Genomic DNA, 19,640 nt, shown 5'->3' on the forward strand with positions numbered 1-19,640 from the left:
TACCCCGAGAAAGACTACCGTGACTATGAAGCCTTGTGCGGGTACCTGTGTGCGCATGTGTGATGATTTTTTTCCCCCACAAATCGGTTTGGGCTTAATCTTCACGACTACACTGTACATACATTATTTCTACTTTATATATTATAGGGTGTGTATTTATCACATCATTAATGCTTTTACTATATGTTAGAGTTATTTTAGGTTTTATGTGTTATTTGGTATGATTTGTTAGGTTTTTTTGGGTCTGGGAACGCTCAGAAATTTTTCCCATATAAATTAATGGTAATTGCTTCTTCGCTTGACGCCATTTCGGCTTACGGACGGTTTCATAGGAACGCTCTACCTTAGCGGGGTCAATATGGGACAAGGGCGGTCCCGTATAGGACAAACCAATTTAGCCCAATATATGGGATGTCCCAGCAAATACAGGACAGTTGGCAACCCTATGTTCAAGTTCAGCAGTGCATGACAGGGAATGAGGAAAGGTGCAGCTGACTCGTACCATTTCCTTGCGGCCCAGTGGTTGGGGACCGCTGACTTAGAAGAGTTGGGTTGAAGGGCTTCTTCCAAGTTGTACAAAACTTGGATTGAGTAGCATTTGTTAGTGTGAGGCTGAAGGATATTGAGTTACTATATAAATCAGATCACAATCTAGTCAAGTAGCAGCACAGGACTGAAGGGCTGAAACACATACATATTGTTGCCATAATTTCTTCGTAAATTCTGTCATCTTCAATGGGAGCCGACCGCTAATCACATCTTTTCCTCCCTCTCCACATTCCAACACTGATCACTCTGTACATGACTCCCTTGTCCACTTATCCCTCCCACTGATCTCCCTCTGGCACCTAACCCTGCAAGCGGAAGAAATGCTACAGCTGGCCATTTGCCTCCTCGCTTACCTCCACTCAGAGCCCCAAACAGTCCATCCAGGTGAGGCAACACTTCGCCTGTGAGTCTGTCAGGGTTGCCTACTGTATCTACAGCTTCCAATGCGGCTTCCTCTACATTGGCGAGAGCCAACGCAAATTCAGGGACTGCTTTATCAAGCACCATTGCTCCATCTACTGCAGAAGGCAGGCGCCCAACCATTTCAATTCAACCTCTCATTCCCATTCTGACATGTCTGTCCATGATCTCCTCTACTGCCATGATGAAGTCACTGTCAGGCAAGAGGAACAGCACCTCATGTACTGCTTGATTAGCCTCCAACTTGTCAGCATGAATATCAATTGCTCTAACTTCTGATCATTTCTACCCCTCCCTCTACTTTCCTTTTCTATTCTCCATTCTGACTTCCCTCTTACCCCTTCTCTTTACGTCGGCTTCCCATCACCTTCCTCTGTTGTCTTTCATCCTTCCCTTTCTCCCATTGTCCACTCTCCCCTTCTATCAGATTCCTTCTTTAGTTCTTCATCCTTTCCACCTCCTAGCTTCTCACTTCATCTTCCTCCTCACCTGGCTTCACCTATCATCTGCCAGTTTGTACTCCTTCCCCTTCCACCCTCATCACCTTCTTATTCTGACTTCTACCCCCTTCCTTCCTCATCCTATTGAAGGATCTCAGCTCGAGTTGTCAACTGTTTATTTCTCTCCATAGTCACTGCCTGACCTGCCGAGTTCTTACAGCGTTTTGTATGTGTTGCTCTACATATTGTAGTTTCTCTCTTGTTTTAATCTTTATTTACTGTATAGTTTCTTGTAGCCTGCTAATGTTTTACCAGCAGCCAGAGTAAATAGACTCACATCCAATGGTCTGAACCATTGATCCAAGGACACCCCAGAAGCTCAGAATTTCACTTAAATAAACCACTATCCACATTTCATGCACTAGTAAAATGTCATAAAGTAATTTGCAGAACTAGGGGGGAGAAGCAATCAGAGTGACAGCATTACTTTACCAGAAGCTAGTATAGATTAGATGAACTGAATGGCCACCTCCTGTGTTGTTAATAATTTTATGGTTCCATTCCATGATTCCAAGAGCTTATTTTCTTCACAATAATCTTTCAGGGAAGGAGATCGATCAAAAATCACTGCTGTGACACAGCCTGAAGATACACTCTCAACATTTTAGGAACAGCTTCTTCCCCTCCACCAGATTTCTGAAGGGACCATGAACACTGCCTCACTGGTTTTGCTCTCTCTTTGCACTGCTTATTTAATATTTTATATATACAGTATATTTATTTTTCTAATTTATTGTGTATCTTATGGATTCCACTGTACTGCTGCAAAGCAACAAATGTCATATTAAATCTGATTCTAATTCAGTGGTCAAACTGATGACGGATTTCCCTCCCATAAGGACAATATGAAGCAGTAGATGTTTTCATTTCACCTTTGTAATATGTTAGCCGCAATTTATTGTACAAATTTAAACCTCACCTGCTGTGGTGGGATTTGAACTTCACATTCTCGGCTCAATGGTCCAGGTGCCTGAATTTCAGTCCATTACCAGAAGTGCTATTATCTTGTGCATTTTAATAATACGAAACCCAGAATCCAATTTGAAGACAGCAGGAGTTCCAAAAGGAGCAGATAACTTATATGAGATAATGGCTGATGTATTTATGGCTGATGTTGTTTGGAATACACCGACTCTTTTTGATAATAGGTGGGATTTTTTTTTTATATAAGCTTCTCCTTGGGATGGCAGACAAGGCCTCAAGTTAATGACTTTTCCAAAAGAAAGCTACTTTTTGAGCAGTACCCCATGAAGTTAGCAGTGGAGTATTGAGTTTGACATTGTGGTAGAGACTCTGGGGGGTGGAATCATTAGACCTGAAGACATTAGCTAATTCTGTTCCTTTGACCCATCAGGTCTACTCTGCCATTCAATCATGGCTGATTTTTTATCCCCCAACCCATTCTTCCACATCTTCCTGTAACCCTTAATCTCTTTACCAATCAGGAATCTATCAATCTCTGCCTTAAGTACATCCAGTGACTTGGTCTCCATAGCCCTCTGTGGTAATGAATTCCACAGATCACCGCCCTCTGGCTGAAGAAATTCTTCCTCATCTCAGTTCTAACAGACATCCCTTTATTCTAAGGTCAGCAGAAAAGTCCACTGGCTGCAGTCTAGTGTCACTGCAGGACCTATATGTGTCCAGGACAATGAAGCGGGCAAGAAAAATTACTGTGGACACTACCAACTCAGCAAACGGCCTTTTCCAAAAGTTCCCTTCTGGGAAGTGCTATTGGGCTATTAAAACAAAAGCCTCACACCATTTTAAAAGTGCCTTCCTCCAGTCAGTTAATCTGATCAACCATTCCAGTTAGCGTTCAACACCCCGCCATCTATTACTCTCATCATTGCAGTGTAAATACTTCAAACCACTTCTTATAATGCTGTTTACATTGTAATTACAGACTGATATTTATGCATTTATGCACATTTTATTCTGTATCCATACTTTAATCTCTAACTTTATTTTTCATACAATTCTTTATTCTTTATAATTATGAATGCTGTTTTTGTTGCATATCATGCCAACTCACCACAGCAATTCCTAATACACATAGATATATATGGTGAATAAAGTCGATTCTTGATGTCCTCCTGAAATGGTGCTCATCAGTAAGAACTTGCTAAGACTGTATAATACACAAGTCAAGAACTTTATTTTAAGGTAAATGAGTTACATTAAGAGAATACAATATGCCATTCTGATTGTTTATAAGATTTACAGCTTTCTTTTGCCAGTACTTGGCTGGTCCTCAAAGCATTGAAGCAGTTTGGAGACTGCCTTTTCCATTCTGCTTGTGAGTTTGTGCTGTTCAGCACCAGTAGTTAACAGGCTTCTGCTGTAACATAGTTCACTTGAAGTTTTTCCATGTATACTTCACTTTATTCTCCACAAAAATCATTTTTTTCCGTGAGTAAGACTCATGAAGCACTAACTTGCAGAGTTTAATTCTCCTTTGTGAAAATACACAAATACATAAGCTGAGAAAATATAATTCTGTTGACAGAACAATATGAAAACTGTCCAAAGTAACAGTGTGAATATGAACACACAGCAGTATTCAATTGTAGTAGCATAATTGTGCACCATGACAGTGATTTACAATGGAAAAAATAACATTTGGCTGTATATTGGATAGTTTGGCCTTGAAGATCCACACACAAACAACAATAACTCTGGAGTCTCACAAAGTCTTGATTCTCCAACTTATGACCATATCGCACGCATAAGTAGAGCAAAGGGGTTTGGCTTAACCTCCATAGATTAGGTATTCATGTTAATTACTACAAGTTACATTTTAAGATCTCTGCACACAGATTGTTTTAATAAAGCTTACAGCAGCAATATTTCTAGTAATTTAAGAGAATCCCTACCCGTCAAAATTACATTTTGGTACATAGAGTATCGACTACAAACTCTAACTGGAGCACCAGTGGTGAGTGAATGTGAGTCTGAGCAAACCCTCTCTCCATCCCTCTTCCTCAACATCCACTTTAACTGCTCTGTCTCAAGTCACCCCACTTAGATTGGGTGCCTTTCAATGAGGAGAGAAATATTAGAGTCTGAAACCCTCCCTGAAGTATCAATTTCTTTCATCTACAATGGTGGAGACCAGGAAGCCTATAGACACCTGGGAATAAGCTCCTTGCTTCCTCTTGGAACACCATGCGTTATATGGTCAGGTATACCAAGGGAACAAAAAGAATAAATATCCTCTGTAGGACGTTGACTTAAACTGTACACATTTAAAAATCTACCCATTGATGCACAACTTTGAAATAAGTTATCATTGTAGAGAATGATTCAAAGTGGCTGTAACCCTATAATTAAGTTGCTGCAATGATCTGAAATGCTCAATGAAAGGGATTGCATGTTTTAATCCACAATGCTTTGTGGGAAAAAATGGTGAATAGTGTTCCAATCAAATAAAGATTATAAATATTGTTTATTTTTAATCACCTAACATTTGGAATAGACACTGACACACACAAAATGCTGCAGGAACTCAGCAAGTCAGGCTGCATCTATGGAAATAAGCAGTCAACATTTTGGGTTGAGACTTCTCTTCCGGACGCATCAACTATTCATTTCCATAGATGTTGATTGATCTGCTGAGTTACTCCAGCATTTTGTGTGTGTTGACCCGGATTTTCTGCATCTGCAGAATCTCTTCTGTGTATCATAGGAATAGACACGGAATTTAGATTTTACAAAAATAGGCAGAGAAATACTTGGACCTACAACTAGTTAAATGATAAAGGACAAGACAAACCATGAAGATCAAGACAACCAAGACAAGCCCAAACATTTCAATTGCCTAGAGTGTTTCGTCTTGTCCTCACAACTGTGCAATATACAGTGGCTTTAAAACATGCAATTACCCAATAAAGACTGTATGACATTCATTAGTATAAAAGGATTTTTTTTTATAAAAAAATTGTTACAATAGGCAGGTTATAACAACAAGTAGCATAGAAATAAAAATTATACAACAGAATTTATGCTGGTTTGAATGTTTTGAATTGCATTCTCAAAGTGCAGATTCCAGTTTAAAAACTCTCAGAGTCTTTCTGCATAATTTGTTCCTCAATAAGATGTGAACATTTTAAGCTTTTTATATAAATTATACTACAGTTACATTTCCAACTAATCTATTTTGATACAGACATCATTAGTCAAACCCAACTATATTATACTATTAACCTTGACAACAAAAGTGCATAATGAGCTGAATGACATGACCAGCAAGGCAGTCTTCACATTCTAAATAGCGACATAGGTAACAGCTTCTGTTAGTTAAGAGTAACTGAACACAATTGTCGCAAAAAAGTAGGGCAGCACAGAACAACCACATAGCCATGCCAAGCCACACTGCAAAAAGTTTGAACTCTTGAGTAACACACACAAAATGCTGGAGGAATTCAGCAGGTCAGGCAGCAACCGGAGAGGAATAAAACATCAACGTTTTGGGCTGAAACCCTTCCTCAGGACTGTCCTCACGTTCTGATAAAGAGTCCCAGCCTGAAAAGTTGACTCTTTATTCTTCTCCAGATGCTGAATTCCTCCAGTATTTTGTGTGTGTTACTCTGGATTTCCAGCATCTGCAGAATCTCTTGTGTTTTTGAACTCTTGAGGTTCAGAATTGGTTGCACAGTGTAGGGCTATGACCAAGTTGCCAAGTATTATATTAGTTTTCCCAGAACTAATCTGCAGGAAAGCATAGTACAGGATGCTATGACCTTTGAAAATTCGTTCTATTGCTTTCTCCTTTGCAAATCTATAAGCTACACTTGCATGTAAAGCTATTGATGTATAACTACCAACTTCTTTAACTGAATAAACCTATAGATGTTTTAAATTTATAGAATGCAGCAAAACCTAGATGTCTTACTTATAGAACCTACAGTTCTAAAACACTTCATTTGGGGTTGGCTTGAAAAAAGAAAAAAATTCAATTTTCACTGAGCCTTTCAGAAGATTAGAGTTGCACAACACTGACTTGCCCTTCGGCCCATCACATCTATGCTGACTCTCATCCACACTTTTCCCATTTACCAGCACTAGGTCCAGATTTACTATGCCCAAGTGATCTAAATGCTTATCCAGAGCAACTCAAACAAAATGCTGGAGGAACACAGCAGGCCAGGCATCATTTATGGAAATGAATAAACAGTTGATGTTTCAGGTCAGGAGCCCTCATCAGAACTGGAAAGGAAGGAGGAAGAAGCCAGAATAAGAAGGTGAGGGGAAGGGAAGGAGTACAAGGTAGAAGGTGATGGGTGAAGCTAGGTGGGTCGGGGAGTGGGGATAAAGTAAGAAGCTGGGAGGTAATAGGTGGAAAAGGTAAAGGGCTGAAGAAGAAGGAGGAAGAGAGGAGAATGGACCATGGGAGAAAGGGAAGGGACAGGAGCACCAGGAGGTGATAGAGAAGATGAGGAGAAGAGAAGAGAAGAGGTAAGGTGGGGGGGGAGAAGAGTGGGGAATTGAAGAAAAGAAAAGGGGGAGTGGAAAAATTCCAGAAGTTCGAGAAATCGATGTTCATGCCATCAGGTTGGAGGCTATCCAGACGGAATATGAGGTGCTCCTCCTCCAACCTGAGAGTGGCCTCATTGTGGTAGTAAAGGAGGCTATGGATGACATGTCAGAATGGGAAGGTGGGGGATTAGAATTAAAATGGTAAACAACTGGGAAATCCTGCTTTTGCAGGATTCCAGCATCTGCAGAAGCTCTTGTGTTTATGCTTAACCAAATGATTATTGAACTTGCTTCCTCTGTATTCCAGATTTCCTTGTGAAAAGAACTCTTCCCTAGATACCCTCTGAACCTTTCAGCCCTCACCTTAAACCTATGCTATCTGACCTTGTATGGAGAAAGGTTTCTATATCTATGTTTCTCGCAATTTTGTATGCCACCAAATCCACTGTTGATCCTAGCAAATGAGGTTCAACAAGCCCATGGAATCTGTAAAATAGGTAGGACTAAGTCAAAAAAGGACTTGTTCAAAATAATCCCAACATTGACCATGTGGAAAGTTTGCATATTTACCATTCAGCTTTTTACAGTAGTTTAAAGAAATAGTTCAGACATAATTTGGGTATTAGGCATAATTTTTCCCATTTATCAATCTTGAAACAATGACTTTAGAACTGACTGTGTGTAAAACATTGGGAGGCAAGTGAATTCTTTTGCACAATCCATCATTACTAATGGAGTAAATGACCTCGAGCCGACAGGAACAACATCCAAATCCCACAACAGTAAACCAGTGGAAACTAATACCTTATTACCATAAGGGCACTACAGTGCAAGCATCTTTTTTTTTATAAATGTGTAAAAAAAACCCCATAGAACATAGGAGTAGAATTAGGCCATTCAGCCATTGCGTCTGCTCCGCCATCTCAGTATGGCTGATCCACTTTTTTCTCAACCCCACTCTCCTGCCTTCTCCCAATTACCTTTCACGCCCTGACTGATCAAGAATCTATCAACCTCCACCATGAGTGCCTCCAGTGACCTGGCTGCCACAGATGAATTCCACAGACAATGAACTCCACAATTCACCACCCTCTGGCTAAAGAAATTCCTTCTCATCTTTCTTTTAGATGTCCCTCTATTCTGAGGCTGCACACCCTCACCAAAGAAAACATCCTCTGTACATCCACTCTATCTAGGCCTTTCAACATTCGATAGGTTTCAATGAGATCCCTCCTCATTCTTCTGAATTCCAATAAGCCTTCAATTGCCACACATTGGATAACCCCTTCATTCCCAGAATCAAGGTTTTATAAATCCTTTAATGCTAAGATAGTTTTTATCATTACCTAGTGAATTATCAGCTCAGATTTAGCTTGCTAGTTATTCATAACATTAATAATTTAGAAAGGATCTGGTTCATTTTCTCCAACTAAAATGCTTTAGTTTCTAAATTCAGAGTGCCACACGATTGTTATATTTTACACTGTGAATTATAATCTTTTGTACACACAGAAGCAGTGGGAACAGTAACACCAGAATCCAGTGCCGGGCGGTATAAGATCACAAATAAAGCTAATTAAGCAACAGTAAAGAATTTTGAAGTCGCTGGATTGTAACGAGTAGTTCCAAAAACATGTACCAAGTTCCCCAGAAGCAAATTTACTAGCAAATGGTTAGTACTCCTTGCTAATTTTGGGACTGTTGCTAATCTTATCTTTAAAAGTTTGACCTTGCATCTAAAAAAATTCTTGCCCTAACCCTAAAAACACAACAAGAATTAATTTTAGCACCTGTTTTAAAGCAACACAGAATGGCCACCTCCTGTGCTGTAAGTGTTCTGTTTTATTTTTAAAAAGGGGGCATCAGCCAGTAATATGCTTAACATATAAAATCTGATAAAAATGTAAATGTAAAAAGAAACAGTAATCTGGAATATTAAGTGAAGACTTCCCTATATACATACAGTAACATGAAAACTAATCAGCCTACATTTTTGATTTTAAATGAATCCTGAAATGCAGTTAATGTGTATTCTTCTGTTTTAATGCTTGCATGAAAAATATCATGTTCCAACAGAGCGTTTAATTCTATCATATCGTTCACTGAATACATAATCTAAGAATTAGTATCATATTCTCTAATCTAAGGATTAGTGTCATATTTCATTACTTATGAGCTCAAGTAAGTGACGTGCTTAGATTACAATTTGTATGGAGAAATCAAACATACTGATTTCAGGCAACTTTGTGAAATGTTTTAAGGATGATCTTAAGCCCTGATTCTGCAGACTTTGAAGAGTCAATCCATTTCAAGGCGTTTGTTTAAATGACAGGTTGTTCATAGTTTAAATACAACAGTGAATAAACAATGGCAGCTTGAAGTGGGCTTTTGTCAAATTTCACAGTTCATTAATATATATATAATAATATGAAAACTGTTCAGCAGCAACAAACAAGCTAATACAGTAAATCTTACTTGCAAAAAAAGTTTCCAGTGTATAATTGGACCATACATGAAATCAGCTAAGGTTACGGGTAGAGCATCAGCCACCCTCCTTCAGTCTAATATCTCATCTCTCTTTGGTGCTTCAAAGTCTGAGGAGGAACCTGACCTCTGAACAGTCCATTAGAAAGGTCAGAGGTGGAAGTTCAGACCTTCAATTTCTAAAGAGACTCTCTCTCTCTCTCTCTCTCTCTCTCTCTCTCTCTCAGAAAGAGATAAAGGCAGACAGAGAGAGAGAAGAAGATAAAGAGAGAGAGATGGAGATAAAGCGAGAGAGAAAGAGAACAGAGAGAGAGAGAGCAGGAGATAGAGAGGGAGACAGAGTGGGTGAGGGGAAGAGAGAGAGACTTACAAAAGTACATTAAACTCTAACACAATAAACAAGTTTACATTATTCTCAAGACAATCAGCAAATCAGGAACCTCCCCTTTATATGTTCCATCTTAGTCATATCTGCACTTGGATATTTGTTATGAACAATTCTTCTAAAGTGATTTATAATAATTTATGACATTCTATCTTGGCACCTTATTTTCGAATCGCTGCAGCTAAAACATTATAAGCAAGTGCATAGAGGAAAGTGACTAACTTTATTTAATGAAGTGCACCCAGAGGGCATGTTTCACTCCCCTCACCAAAGGCAGCCACCAAAAAATGTGGCTTGGCTTCTGTGATATCCCCTAAAAAATTTGTGCAAACTTTTACCATACATTGGAATCAGTTCCATTCAGAGCCACTGGTCAGCGTTTGGAAAGACAAGCCCTGCGTCACTTATGGTCTGAAAAACTGGAAGTGGAATGTAGATATGTGAAAGCTTTGCGCTGACAAATGGAAGTGACATCTACAAACTCTAATTTCACATTTCTATGAATACAAAACAGTAAACAAAGTATGCTCTGTGTATTCTGCACGTTGGAAGTTTGCAGCAGTCCTAGCTCTTGCAGGTATTTGATTCAGTCATTATTAGTGGCTTTTCAATGTACAGAAATACATATATTACCCTTAAGTTTCATCAAAGAGCTGCAAATCCAGCCGGACTACTATCTCACCAGTAGGGACTTCATGAAGCAGGAGGCGCTTTGTAACAGGACCTTTGGAGCCCTGATCTTTTTTGATATCTGACACGCGAATTTCTGTGCGGCCCAGAAAATCTATACGGAAGGAAAAGGAGATTATTACAGCAAATCCTTAAAATGGTGAGGCAGTAAAAGACAAGAGAAAGAATACACTTAATCTTAGAGCCAATAAAATTCTGTTGCTAGTTTGGGAATTGCAATAGCTAATCTGCACACGGCAATAATCTGCAATGTATAAATAGAGTGGAAGACTTCTAGAGATGCACAGTGGTTGTATCATGGCTGGTATGGAAACATTAAATGTCCAAGAATGGAAAGGCCTACAAAAAGGAATGGATACAGCCCAGTCCATCGCAGGGAAGGTCCTCCCCACCATTGAACACATCTTCAAGGAGCATTGCCACAAGAAAGCAGCATCCGTCATTGATGATCCTCACCATCCGAACAACACTTTCTTCTCGCTACTACCATTGGGAAGGTGTTTTAGGTCCCACACCACCAGGTTCAGGAACAGTTATTACCCTTCAACCATCATGCTCCTGAACCCGACTGGATTACTTCACTCGCCACAACTCTGAAATGATCACTGAAACCCAAGTCATAAGGGATCTTACAACTCATGTTCTCAATTTTATTTATTACTTATTTATTATTATAATTTTTTTTACTATTTGTTTTGTACAGTCTGTCTTCCTTTTTACATTGGTTGTTTCTTAGTCTTTGTGTGTAGATTTTCATTGATTCTATTATATTTCTTTGTTCTACTGTGAATGCCTGCAAGAAAATGAATCTCAGGGTAATATATATGACATATACGTACTTTGAAAATAAATTTACTTTGAACTTTGAAAGACATTTCTCTCACCAGAGAGAGAGAGAGAATTAGGAATGCGGTGGGGGGAGGTTTGACAGCAGATGATGAGTGAACATCTCTCCTTAGTATTAGTGTTGGTTAATTATTGACACATATACTGAGATACAATGAAAATCTTTGTTCTGCAAGCCATGCAGTCTACATACAGCAGATGTGAAGAGGATGATTCATCTAGTGGGGGAATCTAGGGCAAGGGGGCACAGTCTCAGAATACAAGGACGTCCCTTTAGAACAGGGATGAGGAGGAATTTCTTTAGCCAGAGGATGGTGAATCAATGGAATTCATTGCCACAGATATCTGTGGAGGCCAAGTCATTGGGTATATATAAAACCAAGGTTGACAGATTCTTGGTTAGGTAGGGCATCAAAGGTTAAGGAGAGAAGGAAGGAGAATGATGTTGAGAGGAATAATAAATCAGTCATAATTGAATGGCAGAGCAGACTTGATGGGCTGAATGGCCTAATTCAGCTCCTTATGTCTTATGGTCGTAGATTGTTTCAATACCAAGTACAAAGGGAACAAGAATATCAGAATGCAGAATATAGTGCTGCAGATATAGAGAAAGTACCGTGTAAGGAGACAATAAAGTGTAAATAAACTCCTTGATGAGGTAGATTGCAAAATCAGGGGTTTAAGACAAGATATCCATTCAGGAGTATTAGACGAGATTGATTGAAACTGTGTTTGAGCGTGTGGAACAATCCAAAATTGGAAGCACATCAGAATATGTGGCCATCCATTTCAGATGGCTGTGGGAAGGAATTTCTCTTCTCAGTGAGCTGTGAATCCTTGTAATGCTTTATCCCAAAGAACTGTGGAGGCTGAGATAAACAGAAGAGATTCTGCTGTTGCTGGATGATCCTGATGAAGGACCTTGGCTCGAAATGTTGACTGTTTATTCCTCTTGATAGATGCTGCTTGACCTGCTGAGTTCCTTCAGCATTGTGTGTGCGTTACTGAGGACACTGAGATACTCACACAAGAGATTCTGTGGATGCTGGAAATCTTGAGCAACACATTCTGACCAGGTACTGCTGATGACTATTTGCATGGTTACCCTGACACAATGACCTTTATTCTTCATAAGCACAAGAGATTCTGCAAATACTGAAAATCTGGAAAAAGACTTGAGGAACTCAATAGGTCAGGCAGCATCCATAGAGGAGGAGTGATCGACCTAGACCTTTCATCAGGGCATTGAGGTACTTCATATCTTTGAGTCTGAGGCAAACATATTTTTGGGCAAGGGTTACAGGGGACAAATAGCAAAGTGGAATTGCAGCCAAGATCAGATCAGCTATGATCTGATCGAATGGACCAGGGAAGAAGGGCCTGCTGCCAAATTCTAATATTGTGTAAATCTCAGGAGATCAGCAATATCAGGTACCCCATCTGGCACCAAATTGGTCAAAGTCTCTTACATCATATTTCTTCCCCATTCTGATGTTTGGTTTGAACAACAACTGAACTTCCCGATGCTTTTATGCATTGAGTTGCTGCCACATGATTGGCTGATTAGATACTTGCACTAATGAGGTGTACCTAATAAAGTGGCCACCGACTGTATTTCTATACAGTCAAGCACTGCCTTACAACTCCGAAACGAGACTGTGAACCCTACAGAAGCAAATAATTCAGACAGCGGTTGACAAGATCCTGTGCATGACTCATAAATCCACATAATTCTGCCTAGCAGGCAAAATACGTTATTTACTGTACATCGACCTTCATATTAAGCTGCACGTCCAAGTGTACTGATTCAGCATTTAATCACTGATGAATCATTATGACTAATTAAACAACAGGTGATGCAGCTGAAAGAAACTAAGTAGAGATAAAAAGAAACATCTGAAGCCAAATAAAGTTATTTTATCATTTATAGACTGCCACAGACACTGCATAAAGGTTGCACAATATTCAAATGCCTAAATGTCAACATCTCGGATGATCTACCCTGGGCTCAACGTATCAATGCAATCACGAAAAAGTCACATCAGTGGCTATAGGCTACAGTAGGAGTTTGAGGGGGTTTGGTATGTCACCAAAGACTCTTGCAAATTTGTACAATTGTACCGTGGAGAGCCTTTGGGCTGGTTGCATCACCACCTAGTATGAAGATTGAAAAATGCCCAAGATTGACAAAAGCAGCGGAGGGTTGTAGACTTGGACAGGTCCATCATGGGCACCAGCCTCCCCACCAGTGAGGACGTCTTCAGAGGGCAGTGCCTCTAGAATGCAGCATGTACCATGCAAGACTCTCACCCTCCAAGACATGCCCTCTTCTCATTACTACCATCTGGAAAGGAGGTACAGGATTTTTAAACACACATTCTTTCTCTCACTCTCCTTTTTCTCCCTCTGTCCCTCTGAATATACCCCTTGCCCATCCTCTGGGTTTCCCCCCCGCCCCCTTGTCTTTCTTCCTGGACCTCTTGTCCCATGATCCTCTCGTATCCCTTTTGCCAATCACCTGTCCAGCTCTTGGCTCCATCCCTCCCCCTCCTGTCTTCTCCTATCATCTTGGATCTCCCCCTCCCCCTCCCACTTTCAAATCTCTTACTCACTCTTCCTTCAGTTAGTCCTGACGAAGGGTCTCGGCCTGAAACGTCGACTGTACCTCTTTGAATTGTGATGGTTGTTGACGCAAATTATACATTTCCCTGTGCAGTATAGTTTGTTATTTCAATGTACAAGTGACAAATAAAACTAATCTTTAATTAGAACTAGATTTGCACACATCTGAGTTACTGTTGTCTCTAGGACCACAGAGAGGTGGTGTGGGTAATGCAGCTATCTCACAGTTCCGCCGACCCCACTTAATTCTATTGTCTGATCCCACGTGAATGGCCCTTCCTTCCACAGGCTCCTTCACTGTGTGGGTTTCTGTCCACATCCCAAAGGAGAACTGATTCATAGATTATCTCATTCATATATTAACCAATGACTAAATTTAGGGACAGCACAGCACTATTACAGTGCCCGTGACCCAAGTGTAATTCCACTGCTGTCTGTAACTAGTTTATAACGTTCTCCCATAAATGCATGGGTTTCCTCCAGGTGCTCTGGTTTCCTCCCACAGTTGAATTGCGATGTAGAATTGTTATTTTTGTTGTATTTTAATAAGTACTATGATTGCTTGTATTTTTATATAAACCATCTACAGTCATGTTCAGTGAATTTTGTAGCAATTACAGTACAATAGCCTTTTATTTTTCAAGAAGCTTCTCAGTTTTTCTGCAGCAGGTGTCACACCACTTGAATCTGGCTATTTTATAGGTTAATTGCTATCTCTAGTCTGTGTGAGATGACCATGACTGCTTTTTCCTTTGATTTACTTTATTCTCTCAGCTTGGTTTTCATTGTTCATTCTTTGTTCTTGTAACACTTCATAAAATTGCTAGCAATAAGTTGTATGTCTCTTTCTTGACTTCTGAAGAACCTTTAGATTGCAAATGCATCAGCAGCCAACACCACGTTCCAAAGACATACAGATTAATAGGTTCACAAACAAGAGAAAATCTGCAGATGCTGGGAATCTGAACAACACACACAAAATGCTGGAGGAATTCAGCAGGCCAGGCAACATCAATGGAAAAAAGTAGTCGACGTTAGCATTTTTTGTGTGTTGCTCCAGCAGGATCTCCCAGCGGCCACCCATTTTAATTCCACTTCCCATTCCCATTCCGGTATGTCCAAACATGGACTCCTCCACTGTCGTGATGAGGCCACATTTAGACTGGAGGAACAACACCTTATATTTCGTTTGGATGGCTTGAACATCGATTTCTCAAACTTCCAGTAATGCCCCCCACCCCACCTCCTTCACCATTTCCACTCCCCTTTCCCTCTCTCACCTTATCTCCTTGCCCGCCCATCACCTCCCTCTGGTGCTCCTCCTCCCTTTTTCTTTCTTCCATGGCCTTCTGTCTCTTTCACCAATTAACTTCCCAGCTCTTTACTTCATCCCTCCCCCTCCAGGTTTCACCTATCTTCTGGTGTTTCTCTCTCCCCTTCCTCCAAATTTTAAAATCTACTCCTCAGCATTTTTTCTCCAGTCCTGTCAAAGGGTTTCGGCCTGAAACATCAACTGTACTCTTTTCCATAGATGCTGCCTGGCCTGCTGAGTTCCTCCAGTATCTTGTGTGTGTGGTTCACATTAATAGGTTAATTAGTTACATGGGTGTAATTGGGAGGCATGGGCTCACAGGGCTGGAAGAGTCTGTTACTTTAAATAAATTGCTCGGTGTTGGTGGTTGACAAGAGAATCCATGGGACAGTAATGAAATGTGAGAGAGCTCAGTTGGCAGTGAAACAAAGGGGTGAATAATTTGGAAAGGTTGGGTCCGGGCTGGAACGTGGCAGCGGGGACCAGGCCAAGAGTGTGTCAATGTCAAGGGGCCCAGGTCTTAGAGCGAGGAACGACCCAAAGTTGGGACAAGTTAAACGCCAGGCCAGATGGATTGAAAGGGCAGGGCGTCAGGACCGGAGGCAAGGGTCAGCCTGGTTCTGCTCACTTCTTCACTCTTTGCTGCCCTAAGGCTGAGGCTGTGGGCTGGCTGCAGGCTTTGTGCCTGCGAGCTCCACGACATCTTGGCTCCGCTGTGTGATGAACAGGGGTGAGGCTGTGGGCCTGCTCCAGCTGCTCTGGGTTCACTTTTGTTCTGAATGCTGTTGCGATTTGAGCTTTTTTTTTGCTCTCTCTCTGTACTTTGGGTGTCTGTTGGTCTTTTTTTAATGGTTTATTTTTGGTTTCTTGTTTCGTGGCTGCCTGTAAGGAGACAATTCTCGAGGTTGTATAATGTATACATACTGATAATGAATGTACTTTAAACTTTGAACAGGAATGACATCACTGCTCCAAGAGCCAGCAGAAACTCGATGGCCTGAATGGCTTGCTCCTAGTCAAGAGAAAATACATAATATGTAAAAAGTGACAACTGATCCTTACCATCTGGTGAGAACTGGTCACGCTCAAATACAGTGATGCAAAGTACATCCTGTTCCAGGTCTTTGATGAAGAACTGACAATTAGAATTCCACTTGGGATTCAGAGTATCTTGAATGGTTTTGGTGATGTGGCACTGAGAACCCATTGTCACTTCGCAGTAAGGATTACTTTTACCTAAAAGGAAAACAAAAACATTAATTTTATCAGAAGTTTTAACAGCTATAATGTTCGTTTTCCAGTCTTCAGGAGTTCTGGATCTCTAGCCTAATAACTCAGTGTTGTAGAGAAAGATTAGTGAGGGCTAATAACGAGTAAATAGGGATATCATAGAAACATAGAAAATAGGAGTAGGCCATTCGGCCCTTCGAGCCTGCACCGCCATTTATTATGATCATGGCTGATCATCCAACTCAGAACCCCGCCCCAGCCTTCCCTCCATACCCCCTGACCCCTGTAGCCACAAGGGCCATATCTAACTCCCTCTTAAACATAGCCAATGAACTGGCCTCAACTGTTTCCTGTGGCAGAGAATTCCACAGATTCACCACTCTCTGTGTGAAGAAGTTTTTCCTAATCTCGGTCCTAAAAGGCTTCCCCTCAATCCTCAAACTGTGACCCCTCGTTCTGGACTTCCCCAACATCGGGAACAATCTTCCTGCATCTAGCCTGTCCAATCCCTTTAGGATCTTATACGTTGCAATCAGATCCCCCCTCAATCTTCTAAATTCCAACGAGTACAAGGCCAGTTCATCCAGTCTTTCTTCATATGAAAGTCCTGCCATCCCAGGAATCAATCTGGTGAACCTTCTTTGTACTCCCGCTATGGCAAAGATGTCTTTCCTCAGATTAGGGGACCAAAACTGCACACAATACTCCAGGTGTGGTCTCACCAAGGCCTTGTACAACTGCAGTAGTACCTCCCTGCTCCTGTACTCGAATCCTCTCGCTATAAATGCCAGCATACCATTCGCCTTTTTCACCGCCTGCTGTACCTGCATGCCCACTTTCAATGACTGGTGTATAATGACACCCAGGTCTCGTTGCACCTCCCCTTTTCCTAATCGGCCACCATTCAGATAATAATCTGTTTTCCTATTTTTGCCACCAAAGTGGATAACTTCACATTTATCCACATTAAATTGCATCTGCCATGAGTTTGCCCACTCACCCAACCTATCCAAGTCACCCTGCATCCTCTTAGCATCCTCCTCACTGCTAACACTGCCGCCAAGCTTCGTGTCATCCGCAAACTTAGAGATGCTGCATTTAATTCCCTCATCCAAGTCATTAATATATATTGTAAACAACTGGGGTCCCAGCACTGATCCTTGCGGTACCCCACTAGTCACCGCCTGCCATTCTGAAAAGGTCCCGTTTATTCCCACTCTTTGCTTCCTGTCTGCTAACCAATTCTCCACCCACACCAATACCTTACCCCCAATACCGTGTGCTTTATCGATGGTTACAGGAAACTGCAGACAAATCTTAACATGAAAGACAACAGTGACAAAACCCAAATTTCAGGAATTTCATTAATAATGTTATAGCATGCAACTATTGTTGTAATGGAAAATTGGATTTACTCTTAACAATTTTAGACTTGTAGATAATCATTTTATTTTGTCATTAACACCTGGAATGTTTGAATGTGGGATACAAATTACAGTTGTTTGGCTGCTGGTGACTAGTGGAGTTCTGCAGGAGGCGGTGTTTGGACCTTTTCTTTTTACGTTATATGTGAATAATTTGGATGGCTTTGTGGCCAAGTTTGAGAAACGACATGAAGATAGGTGGTATGTCAGATAAGTAGTGTTCAGGAAGCAGGGAGAAGAATGGGCAAAGAAGTGGCAGATGGAATATAGTGCAGGGAAGTGTAAGGTCATGCACTTTGGTAAGAGGAATAAAGGCATAGACTATTTTCTAAATGGAGAAAATTTAAGAATCAGAGGTACAAAGAGACTTGGAGTCCTTTTGCAGGATTCCCGAAAGGTTAACTTGCAGGTTGAGTCAATGGTAAGGAAAGCAAATTATTTCAAGAGGACTAGAATATGTTTTCACCCATTCTTTCTTGTCTTTTTGAGCAGAGGAGGGGGATTTGGGGGCCAATATTTGTGTTGCATTTTATGCGGGGGAGGGGGATTTGGGGGCCGATGTTCTTGTGATTTGTGCGGGTGCGGGGGGGATTTAATGGTTGATGGTCATGTTGCCACTCTTTTTTTTTGTGCAGGGGGTTGGGTTTGCTGTATTTCTCTGAACTGACTTCCATGGGTTTTTCTTTGTTTCATGGCTGTCTGGAGAAGAAGAATCACAGAGTTGTATACTGCGTACATGATTTGATAACCTTTGAACCTTCGGTTGTACAGCAGTAGGAAATTCTATTCTGAGAATTCAGATCATCGCCACCTGCTGATTCCTTCCTCCGGAGATTGACACTTAATTCAGAAAAATATCAATGAAGCCAGTAATTCTTACCATTGGACCTACATGCTTTCAGCTCTATACCTTCAACTATGTTTACCATCAGCCTGCCAATGCCTGTAGCCCTTTGAGAACGAACTGTGGAGATGAAGAGAATAAGTTCAGAAATAGGAACTGCTTTTGAAGAAACTTCACTTTATGTATGCGCACAGTAACCTTACATACCCAAGTAAGCCTTTTCCCGCTTTTTCTTTTCCGTCTCTATATACAGTTCTGAAGCAGCTTTAATTTTTTGTACCCAAGCAGTTCTGTTGGAAGAAAAGAAACAAAATTGAAAGGACAGATGAAAGGTAACACGACGGGCTTTCATTTCTCTGCCAAGATTCAAAACTGAATAAACCTTATGGGTTAAATACTGCAGCTGTGCCAGGAATCTGCAATCTTCTGATTTCTAAAGGGCACTGGACTCCAGCATAGAATGATCTTTAACTTAGCTCTAATGTGGAATATCACCCTGGAGGTTTAATTGTATGAGATTGGAACTGAAGCATATTGTGGGGTAGGAACATACAGATTTTTTTTTGGTTCTGGGGGTATGTAATTCTGACTGAGTCAATGAAATTACAAAGTTCCATGACCTCCTCTACTGCCACTATGAGGCCACTCTCAGGTTGGAGCAGCAACCTCATACTCCATCTGGGTTGCCTACAACCTGAGAGCATGAACATCTATTTCTCTGACTTCTGGTAATTTCTCCCTCCTCTCTCCTTCTCTCTTTTTCCAGTTTCCATTCTGGCTCCCTCTTAGCCCCTCTCTTCTCCTTGCCTGCCTCTCACCTCCCTCTGGAGCCCCACCTCCTTCCTTTTCTCCCACG

The 19,640-nt window shown here is 41.0% G+C and overlaps 1 protein-coding gene across 2 annotated transcripts in view; it reads right to left on the minus strand.

Annotated features, from left to right (window-relative positions):
• Window positions 1-3,623: 3,623 nt before the first annotated feature.
• The window catches only part of itsn1 (intersectin 1 (SH3 domain protein)), a 241,208-nt gene continuing 225,191 nt past the window's right edge, over window positions 3,624-19,640 (minus strand). For both annotated transcript variants that reach the window (XM_063050322.1, XM_063050321.1), the window contains 4 exons: window positions 18,992-19,074; window positions 18,821-18,904; window positions 16,349-16,522; window positions 3,624-10,600 (listed from right to left, as the gene is read on the minus strand). In XM_063050322.1, coding sequence (XP_062906392.1) covers window positions 10,452-10,600; window positions 16,349-16,522; window positions 18,821-18,904; window positions 18,992-19,074 — 490 coding nt within the window. In that variant the 3' untranslated portion in view covers window positions 3,624-10,451. The remainder of the gene's footprint in view (window positions 10,601-16,348; window positions 16,523-18,820; window positions 18,905-18,991; window positions 19,075-19,640) is intronic.

This window comes from Mobula hypostoma, chromosome 6 (genome assembly GCF_963921235.1).
Source record: "Mobula hypostoma chromosome 6, sMobHyp1.1, whole genome shotgun sequence".
NCBI classification, from domain to species: Eukaryota; Metazoa; Chordata; class Chondrichthyes; order Myliobatiformes; family Myliobatidae; genus Mobula; species Mobula hypostoma.